Below are 11,738 nucleotides of genomic sequence, written 5' to 3' on the forward strand. Positions count from 1 at the left end.
TTTTTCAGACCAGGTGTGTTGCATCCAACTGTAGTAGAGTACAAAGAAGCGGACATAGTTCCAAAAAGCACAGCATGTTTACTACAGGTACTACTACTTGCAGAATATTGTCTCCATGCATGTTAGGAGTGCTTCTAAACCATTGCACTTTTTGACGGTGTTTAACTTCATCCTTTGAATATGTATGTTGGTGTGTGTAATCCCTAAATATATATATACACATACTGTATATATAAATGGAGCAATATCGGGCAAGTGCAATTCATACTGGTCATGCTAACATCATTGTTGGATTACAATTCATTGTTTTTATTACGCATGTGATATTTTAATCTGTTTGAAAAAATACTGAAATTGTATATTTGCTAATTTGATTGGATATCGATAGACATGACACCTTAAATGTCCCATTTTGATAGTTGTTTTGTTTTGATACATACGTTGAGGGGATGTGGTGTCATGCATGCCCCACCACTGGTATAGCCCTATGTACATTTACTGTAATAAGCACATATAGTAAGCACACATAAGCACAAATAGGCGAAATCTTTCCCTGCCAATACTATGGTTATTTCAAATATCTTCCATCTTGATGAAGCCTCTGAAATATTTACATATTTATCTAATACTGTCTTGTTCAAACTATTGCTTTTACAAGCCAATATCTGTTTTTGAAAAGGCATTTAAACGGATTTATATCCTTTGTGGCTATTGAGGAATATGTTTAAATGAAAGAATTTTGTGCCCGGAGTTAGGCTTTAAAGAAACCCTTTTTATATAGACCAGCATGTCATTCACTGCTACCGGCCATTTATCATCACAGCGGCTGCCCGGGCTCAGTCCTGAGGTTTGCAGAGCTGAATAGCAGCTTTGTATGAAATAATGATATCTGCCGCTCTTTCTTTTGCTGGCCCTAACCGCAGGAAAAGGTTACCCACATCCCAGCGCCATCGCTCTCACCCGCTCCGCAGGTAGATGCTGCTTATCCCATCGCAGGAAGGTGCTCTATCACTGCCGGTCATAATTATCAGCTGCCATTAGGCTCAGCTTGGGAACATCAAAGAACTCCAGCAATTAGGAACTGTGCAGCCCACTCTGTCTTGAAGGTAGAGAAAAGGCTTCTACGATTCCTCTCCAGAGACGCACCGCGAGGACGAGCTCCATGATATTAATAGCACACACCTTTTTTTTTTTTTTGTGTGCTTGTTTAAACTAAACCAAGTCTATCTGCTCTTATGGAATGGTGATTAGAGTCTGACTCAAGAAGGAATTAGTGCAAACCTATATAAAGGTATATATAAAAGGTGTGTGTGTATACAGGTGAAACTTGAATAATTAGAATATCGAGCAAAAGTAATGTCAGTAATTGCTGCCAAAGGGGCCCAAACCAAGTACTGAGTACATATGCATGCTTGTACTTTTCAGAGGTCCGATATTGTTCTATGTACAATCCTTGTTTTATTGATTGCATGTAATATTCTCATTTTTTGAGGTTGTGGATTTGGGGTTCTTGGGGTTTTCATGAGCTGTAAGCCATAATCATCACAATGATGACAAATCACGGCTTGAATTATCTTGCTTTGCATGTAATGAGTCTATCTCATATATTAGTTTCACCTTTTAAGTTGCATTAGTGAAATAAATGAACTTTGCACGATATTCTAATTATTCGAGTTCCCTCTGTACATGCCAGCTGGGCTGTGTGCAGGGGGAGCGATCGCTGGCCTTTGATGCAACTTCTAAGGAGCAGTAATGAGCAGTGGCTTGGTGCAGACCCAGTTTGTCCAAGCCCATGCGGAACTGTGACTGACACACCACAAAGGCGCAGGGAATGCCCCTGCTGGAGCTGATTGGGTCGGGGGAGAGGTGTGTCTGCAAAACTGTGACTGACACAACAATATTATGTAGTTCAAAGCACATGAAATACATAATATACATTGAACTGCATCATATACATTGAACTACATACTATACATTGTTTCAACTGGCTCATTGCTATGTTGGGGGGTTGTGATGTAGCTGCAGCGGACCAAGCTGACCGGCATCACAGAATGGGGGCTGTTTTCTAATATTTCGTCTGTCTGTATTATATTATTTGTATTTCCACAATTGATACTTTTGTGTTTTTGATATATTGGAAAATTCTTCCATAGAAACTGTGAAATTAAAAAAAATTTAACACCTGCCAAAAAATATTTCAGTGAGTTATGCTTCTATTTAGGAGAATTTTAACGCCAAATTAATAGTGAACTTGTGTTGGAGAGCGGGTAAAAATTATCAACCATCCAGCCTAAATGCTTCCTAAAATTCCAGAGAAGGCTCTTATATTAGAAGCTAAATATAATCCACCCTCAGCAGGAGAAGCCGAGCTGCCTCAATTTCATACCTATGTTAACATCCGAAACTAACTGATGACAGAGAAAAACTCGTATGGCGCATGTCTACTTAGCGGGAGTTCATTAGCAAGCGCTTTTATTTGCACAGACATTTTTAGAGTGCAAGTGATAAACGTTTAGTAAATGATGTTGGATTGAAAAAAAATAATTGCATGTGATAACCGGCCATAATAAGACCTGCAAAAGCATGTCACCGTTTATTGTGTCCTTAACCCCTCCTGTACAGCAAGATGTACAATAAAAGGGGCAGCACTGTAAACTGTCACTGCACGGTGATGTTAGTCTGACACAGGGAGCTTGCTGAAAAGGGTAAGAAAAGAGAGAGCAGAGAGAGCAGGACAAACAAATAAATAAATATATATATTTATTTATTCATCAGTAGGGATGCACCGATACCAAGTACAGTACTCATTACAAGTACTAATATAGATACTTTTCCAGCTCCAAGACTAGACTAGAGAAAAATTGAAAAAATTAGGAGGCAGCTGTCATGTGTAAGGAGCACACGGAGCTCCTGGGATTTGTACATCTCTGTTTTAATGTATGATGGCCCTGGGTAATGCACAAGAGTGCCTGAGGGGCAGAATGAACAAGGATGGCGTGAGACCACTACAAGATGCATTTTGGCCTTCTGATTGGAAAATCATTGTGATTTTTGGTTGATCCTGTTTTATTGTTTCAATGTCTACCATGTTTCAGGCTTTATTGCTTTATTGCAAAAAAACATTTAGTACAATATTCTTCCATGGTATTGCTATGCAGAGCAAATTGGGCTTCCAGATAAGAAAGGCCAGCAGTGCCTGCCTAATTTTTGATTGCCCTTTTCTACTTGAAAATCCAGGCCATATGAATGAGCAGTCAGAAATCCAGTGACTTTGTCCCTTCTTGTGAGCTGAACTGAAATCTCAAACAATGTTATCAGCTCTCACAGTTCATCTCTTTGAACTACAGAAAACCTCTCCACTATGTTATTCAGGGGAGGAGAGAAAGAGGTATTTGTAGTATAAATTGGAAGGGATAACAAGGGTGACAACGCTGCTCCTCCATAGATGCAATACAGTGAGTGAGTGTTGTCACCCTAGGATGGGAAGTGTGTGACTGGCAGGATCACCAGGTGGTAAAAAAGCCTGAAAAAAAGAAAACCAATGAAGCCACCACACTCAAGGACTGATAAGCTGCAATGTTTAATATGTTGGCATAGATAAGATTTAATTTCACCTCCAATGCATTTTGCTTTACCAAATTTGATCTTGCTGAAATTTTGAAGGAAACTCAGTTTTTCTCCTCCGCAACATAGCAGTGGAATGACTCATGGTAGGTACATGTTACTAAGGATATATTTTATTTTTTTTATTTACGAATTAAAAATATTTTAAAAAACAATGTGGGGTGTATTTATTACTAATTTGCAGAGCCATCTGTCCTGCAAAAATCTGGGAACGTTCCTGTGTGAATGGAGGCAAAAACAAATGTTCCTATATTTTCTTTTCAGGTCGAATGTAATGTATTGTAACACCGCATTATGGTCAGTGGAGGGAGCTGAGGAGCATATGAAAGATGTATTTATCTCCTTTGCTCCTCAGCTCCATCTAGTGGCCATTTATAAATACACCCCCCTGTATTCTCTTTAAGGGCTAGCCCTCTTTAATGAATAAGGCTGCGCATCACTGGAGTTTGGTACATTTGCACAACATATTATTGTATGTTAAAAATAAATTTTCATACAAAATAAAACCAACTGTGTTCTCTTCTCTCTCCAGCTGTCTCTGTGATGAGATTCAGCGCTTCATCCTTTGGATTTGCAGTAAGTAGAGTTTAATTTATGCAACATAATAACCTGCAATGCTATTATTATACCTGCCCCCGGGAGCCACGGTGCCATGTGGGAATTGAATTCAGCGTCATGTTATAAATAGGAAGGGGGTTATAATTGTTGTAATGCATTATCAGCTCTGAATTAAATCATGATTTGTCTTGTGTGTTTTTGCCTACTTTGCTTGGCACATAACTGTAGGGCATGTTTACACTCGTGCGGTTTAAAATCTGTGCAGTTTATTTCGGCTTCTTTCAGATTTGTTCAAGTGTATGTTCAGAATTATTTAAGGGATTATGTTATAATTTGTAGGTGCTTTACACTGATGGTTGTGTGTGCTAGGAAGATATCATGTCCAAAAAGGAGTAAGCTTCCCGAACATGTGGGGGGCATCTGCACAGCTGTTCTTTTAAAGGGGCAAAACGGGCATTTTGTGCAGGTGTACCAAGAAAAGAGGCCAACCCATAGCCCACAGCAACATTAGTTTGGAGCAGAGTTCACAATAACCCTCCCTGTAATTCTAAAACTAACCTTCCCTGTACCCGCAACACTAACCCTTCCTGGAACCCCAACACTAACCTTCCCTGTAATCCTAATCCTCCCTGTAACACCTACCCTTCCTGTAACCCTAATACTGACCCTCTCTGTAACACCTACCCTTTCTGTAACCCCAAAACTAACCCTACCTGTAAGTGTAACACTAAGCTTTCCCTGTAACCCTCATATTGATTCTCCCGGAAATCCTAAATTTTACTATCCCTGTAGCTCCACAACTCTCCTTGTAATTGTAACCTTTACAATGTTCCTCCTGTAAACATAACACTAATTCTCCCTCTAACCTTAAGACCAACCCTCCCTCTATCCCTGATGTTAACCCTCCCTTTAGCCCTAACACTAACCCTTGCTCTAACCCTGCTTTTAACCCTCCCTCTAACCCTAACACTAACCCCCCCTCTAACCCTGACATGAAACCTCCCTCTAAACCTGACATGAACCCTCTCTGTTACCCTAGCATTAACCCTCCCTCTAACCCTGACATGAACCCTCCCTCTGACCCTAACACTAACCCTCCCTCTAATCCGGACATGAACCCTTCCTCTAACCATAACCCTCCCTCTAACCCTGACTCTGAACCCTCCCTCTGACCCTAACACTCACCCTGACTCTAAACCCTCCCTCTAAACCCTAACACTAACTCCCCTCGAACCCTGACATGAACCCTCCCTCTGACCCTAACACTATCTCTCCCTGTAACCCAAATCTTAGCTCCCCCTTAGGTAAACCTTTTGTTTGCATACTTACCTCTCCATCTCCAAAATCCTCTGCTCTGAACAACGCTACGTATCTATCATGTATGTGCGTCGCCATTCATTTTGAACAGCACCCCAACTCACATATATGGACCGGAAAAACACACCTGACCCTCAACACACAACTACAATACAGAACATGTTTTGCCTTGTGGTGCGGTGTGAATAATTGAAGCAAGTACCGTTTTTTGTGTGTGACGCACATTGAGAGCCGATTTAAAACTAATTGTGCGCTCATATATTGAAGCACCAAGCATCATGTGTCAACACGCAGGTGGAAATACATGCATAAGTGTGAATAGGATCTAACAGAAATCAGTACAGGTGCTTTTAAGCCATAGAAGGGGTGTGCCGCTCCTCTGACTAATTCTGCTGCATGTGTGTTATGTGTAGATATGAAAAGGAAATGTAACACTCACTTCTCCCAGGATCCAGCATCGGGTCATCCCCCCAGTGCATGGCCAGAGGTTTCTCAACATACACCCATGTGCATCCCTGTGTCTCCAAGTGCACTCTGTACATCCCCATGTCTCCAAGTATGACCTGTGCACCCCCATGTCTCTAAGCACACATCTATGACTCCAGTGTCTCCATGCAGCATCCTGTATGCTTCGCAATTGTTTGGCCTGTTACCCTGCACCATCGCTACCCTCTACCCTCAAATACTCTCAAATACTCTCCTGCAATCACCTGGACTGTCCTTCTCCCTGTGGATATGGACCCCTGTCCATGGCGGCAGAAGAACAAACAGGTTTTCTAGACTATTCACAGCAAAAAAGTAAATTATTCACGACACTAAGGACTGAGTAACACCTTTATGAGCGTGTTACTGCATATTTTTCTCTGGCAATGCCACACATTAGGGCAGCATATTCCCATTCACTCTAAATGAACCTGTAATCAGCATCAACATATGAAAAAAATCATACATTCACTCCTACTGGATATCACAGTGCACTGCAATGCACAGAGCATTGATATATATGTGATTTGTTGTGTTGGAGGCCGTGTGTTTTTGTATATACTGCATACGTGCGTTTGGGTAGTATTCATAATAAATGGTGATGCAAATATACATAGTGCCAATATGCTTTCCAGGTTTAACGTGTGTTACTGCAAATGCAAAGGTCTAAATCTAGCCTTAGGGCTCATTCACACCAGCACATTGTAGTAAAGTGCGTATGCGCTTTGTGCATTGTCGTGCCCTAAGATGCAAAAAATTGCAGCATGCACTAAGTTTGAATATGTGGAGGTGCGTGCGTGTTAGGCTGCACAAACTAGCGTCCTCCCATCACCCAAAGCTCACTATACCGGTATACTGAGACGCCGCAGCCGGGACCGAGCCCGACATTACTGTCTGGATCCACTCAGCTGCGTGAGTGACAGCTTTCTCTGCCTATCTAGAGGCAGAACCAGCTGCACCCGCCACCTCCCCCGTCCGTTCTGCCAGTCAGCGCTGGAGGATCGGACAGGGAAGGGGGGGAATCCCTGCAGGGAACCGTGAGTGACAGTCACGGCTCTCTGCAGGGACAGGATCAAGAAGTGAGCGAGCGATGGTATGTGTTCGCTCACTTCCCGATCTATTGAGCCGACCTGTGACAGTTTAATTGTCACAGGTCGGCTAGAACTATGAGGCTGAGTGATTTTCACTCACCTCATAGTTCTCCTTTAACCGCCTCCGGGCCGGCCGGCCAGGTGCTCTCTAGATCTGAGCGGGCGTCTCTAGACGTCCGCTCAGACATGCCCCCTTGCGCGCACCGCCAGGCGCGCGCGAGCGGGAAATGGCCGCAATTTAAAAACGGGCAGCGATGCCCGTTAATATACATGCGATCCGCCTCATAGTTTCAGTAATTTTTACTAATTATAATAAAAAATAAAACCCCCAGTGGTGATTAAATACCACCAAAAGAAAGCTCTATCTGTCCCCAAAAAATGGTGTAAAATTCATTTCAGTACAGCGTTGCATGACGGAATAAACGTCAGTCAAAGTACCGCAGCGCTGAATACTGAAAAATGGCCTGGCCAGGAAGGGGGTCTAAACACCTGGTCTTGAAGTGGTTAAAGACTCAACAGGAACCCGTCGCCTTATCTAACCGCCGCATGCCCGAAAACCCAGAAAACCATATACAGATATTAATACTAAAGCTGATGCTCCTAGACCTGAATGGCATTCGGGATCCGAATTTCCGAAATTTCTGAATACCATTCGGGAGCTCCAGAAAGCAATGCGGGTCTGGGAGCCATATTAAAGCTGAGGCTTCCAGATCCGAATGGCATTCGAGAGCTCTCGAATGCTATTTGGAAATTCAGACTCCATTCGGGCTTGGAGCATCAGTTTTAGTATAATGTATATGTAAGTAGTATTCTATAATAAATGTAATTAGTATTCTATAATACGAATGAATATTCGTAGCGGCAACATTGTGACCCATATATACAGTACATAAAACTAAACCTGAGGCTCCCAGACCCGAATGGCATTCGGCAGCTCCCGAATGCTATTCGAAAATTCGAATGCAATGTGCGACAACAGTATAGTGTGGAAGAGCCCTTAAAGACTCAACAGGAACCTGTGACCTTATCTAACTGCCGCATGCCCGCCCGCCCTTTTACTTATGGCACATTCCCTTAAAGTACCAAAGGTGCGGCAGGCATGGCTGTTTTTAAATGGACTGCATCTAAGTGCACTTATGGACAAGATATATAAGAGCAGCATTAAAAAAACAAACTACTGCCATTAGCTCCAGTTTTAAATACACTTAAAAGGAGCTGTAAAGTGTATAAAACCGCAAAGGTATGAATGGGCCCGCATAGCCAGTAAAATAAAATATATACAAATGGAGAACTGAAAGGTATTTAAAAAAAATATACTTTTATGGTTTAGTGGTTCTTTTAAAGACTGCTAATAACCAAACAATGAAAGTTTATTACAAATGAATGGAAAAAAAGATTATTTTACCATACTTGCATGTGTGAGCAAATGTCTGCCCTTCCGTGATAGCACACCATGCCAGCCTAGCTCTCTACCCTTAGTTCCAGCCACTCATCCCTCTGAAATGTATTTTTTTCAGGATGGCTGACCACCTTTGTTGACAATTGGATGAAATTATTTCTGTTATACTGTATTGGCACAAAGAAAAGAGTTAAAGCATGAATGGATCCATTTTTAGTATTTTTTCTGTTTGTAGCGCTTAGAGTGGAGCGCCAGCCAAATCCTTTTTGAAAAAAGAAATCATCATCTTTTCAGACAGGGCTGCCAGGAACCTCCTGAGGCATTCTGTACAAGTCTTCACCATTTTCTGTAGTTTTGGATTGCTATTGACTTCCTGTTCAGAAATTCTGAATTCCAGAGTTTTGCGGATTTTCTAAATACGCGGCAGAACCACTGGTGATAAACGCTTCAGTTCACTTAGATCTATTGCCGACTTTCTTTTATCTCTCACTGCAGGTTCTCTTAAAGGCTACATGAAAAAAATGTGATGGTGTCTCTTTAAGAAAGCCCCTTCCCACTATTGATTGCGTTGATTGTGAGTGTAGTTAATAAATAATCCCTTGTGTAATTTACATTTGGGTTTGGATACCAGCCAGTTGCAGCAGTCCCCACAGTTGCTTACAAAATTATGATTGTTTTTCTCTCAAGCTACAATAAGACTGTTTCAAAGATATTCACTGATTTCTATCATTCAAGATGAGCCATTGTTCTTCACCGCTCATGGATAATTTACAAATCCTTATTTTGTCTCTGGATATATTTGGAAAGAAGAATTCTCAAAATATCCTTATTTTTTTATCATTTGACCAGTCCCAAATTTAAAGGGTTTTTCTATTTTTTTCTGTAGAGTGACCCCATCCTTCCTCAAACCACCATTTTTTGGCAGGATGAAGGTTTTCAAGCTATCACAGTGATTAAAATGAATTTTCCTTTCCGAGAAGTAATGTATCCATGCTGGAGGTAGCGAGGGGGTATTTTGAACCTGGAACGTCACAGATAATCGTTGTTAACCCCTTCATGACTGAGGCCCTTTTTTCCATTTTTGCACCCATGTTATATTCCACATAGCGCTTCCTTGAACAGATTCTTTTAAAAAAGCAGCCAAATCTTATATAAATCTTGCAGAGAAGTATTTAATTTATGGCTATAAAATTGTAGATCATCCAAATCTGTCCGGGCAAAGGAGGTCATAAGATGACTTTGGGCACAGCCAACTACATTAGCTTCAGATTACCATAGCAAATGTTCATACCGTGCACGGTTTTATTGCCAGCTTTAGATTGAGGTCCAGCTGTGCTTGGATGTCTGACCAATCTCTAAAGAGTAAAAAATCTTCTGAGCATCTCAGAGATCTTCCAAACTCAGATGTTTATTTCACAGAAGCAGATCAGGGAGCAGACGGGATGCTTCTGCTATCAGGTTTTCGGGGGGAAGAGTAGTGATTGGACAGCAGCTGAAAAGGAGTGTCATTTTATACCGTTTATCCCACCTATTGCCCAAATTCATCTCAAATCTCATTACAGTTTCATTTATGTAACATAGTATAGGCTGCAGTTTCTTTCTAAAGTAAGAAGTTCAAGCCAAGTTTCAAAAGCAGATACCTTCATCTCTTTCCTGAGTGGCCCAAGAGCCAGTGGCGGCACTAGGGGGGTCCGTCCCAGACCCGGGTGACACCAAAATAACTTACAGTCATGGACCGAAAGCCCGATAGTTGCACGAGAGAGGAGGGGACCTTACCCCGGCGGGTGAGCGTCCCCTCCTCAGGTAACAGAGGGTGACATCATCATGCACATGCGCGTTGACGTCAAGGTGGGGTTTTACCTGGTGGCCGCTCCAGGTGACACCACACCTAAGGACGCTCTTGCCAAGAGCTCATAAATCCAGGCAAAGTTAAGGTTAATTGTGCCTTAAACTGAACCTACACTTAAAGCAGTAAACGTGCTTTAAAGCAAGTCCTCACTGACCTCTGTAGCTGCAGGCACTGTGGATCAATTAATCCTCAAACTTCACAGCAGAGCAATCTAGTCATTGAGGCCCCATTCAATCTCTTAGCATCTGTTAGCATAAAGAAAATAGTACAAAAAAGTAAATACATAGTAAAAAAAACAAAAACATCGAAGTTTGTCCACTCAGGACCAGTTTATTAAAATAAAAATTGGCTAAAAAGAAAAAAAACGCAACAGGATGGAACACAATGGAAGTGAACGGAGGTTGAAATTGCAAGTCAACAGACCTCCATTGACTTGTGTTTTCAGTCTGATTTTGGTGTGAACGAGCCCTTAAGTCAATCTTTACGCAGCTCAGCTCCCTCTCTTCCCCTTTTCCAGCAGTGACTCAGTAGCTTAGCCCCCACTTCCAGCAGTGACTCAGCAGCTCAGCTCCCCTACTATGTATTTAAATACATATCCTGTATATGTTAATACCGATATGATTTTTTAAACCATAAAAACCTTGAAAAACCAATAAAATGAACCCAAAACTGTTCTAATTTATCTTTTAAAAACACTTGGTGGGATGGATTCCTTTCAACTCATAACTTGTTTTATCTTTCAGTTTGATGCTGTCCTGGATGTTTTATCATCAGCAATAGTGCTATGGCGTTACAGCAATGCTGCAGCTGTACATTCAGCACACAGAGAATACATGTAAGTAGAACAATTTTTACACAAAATATCATTAATGAACAATCTCTGAAAAGAAGAAAAGATTCCGAATTCATCACAACTGGTATTTAAATCCATGCTGCTAAAAAATAATGAAAACATAAAACAAAAACCTCTGTGGTATACGCTAATTTAATTTAAATGTTATGATTTTGAGTTGTGCAAATTATGTAAACAGAAAAATATATTTTTAGGAATATATTTATGTGTTTAATAACATCACTCAAAGGGAATGAGTATGAAAATTGTCAGCATTGGACAATCTCTAGGTAGCATCGGGCTCAATGCTCTATTTCAAATGTATAAATGTATGATGTTGTAAATAATTTGTATTAAGTCTTTAATTTGAATTAATTAAATTTGAATTAATATCATCTGCATGAATAATACTCTGCTTGAAATGCATGGTAGGCTAGCAAGAAAGCCCAGCACTACTCTTATGCTTTCTCTCAGGCTTCAGTGTTCATCCACTAGTTAAGGTGTTGCTGTCTTTGTTGCCAATGTAGTTGCTCTTGGTGCATGGACCTTGGGGGGGGGGGGGGGTCCCTTGGGGGAACTTCAAGG

General features: G+C 41.2%; 1 protein-coding gene across 1 annotated transcript in view; it reads left to right on the plus strand.

Annotated features, from left to right (window-relative positions):
* Nucleotides 1–11,738, plus strand: part of TMEM163 (transmembrane protein 163) — a 103,045-nt gene that overhangs the window by 42,659 nt on the left and 48,648 nt on the right. Inside the window, exons 3-4 of the mRNA XM_018563040.1 lie at nt 4,157–4,200; nt 11,065–11,156. Of these exons, the coding sequence (XP_018418542.1) occupies nt 4,157–4,200; nt 11,065–11,156 (136 nt within the window). The remainder of the gene's footprint in view (nt 1–4,156; nt 4,201–11,064; nt 11,157–11,738) is intronic.

Source organism: Nanorana parkeri, unplaced genomic scaffold (assembly GCF_000935625.1).
Source record: "Nanorana parkeri isolate BGI_ZX_2015 unplaced genomic scaffold, ASM93562v1 scaffold626, whole genome shotgun sequence".
Classification (NCBI taxonomy): Eukaryota; Metazoa; Chordata; class Amphibia; order Anura; family Dicroglossidae; genus Nanorana; species Nanorana parkeri.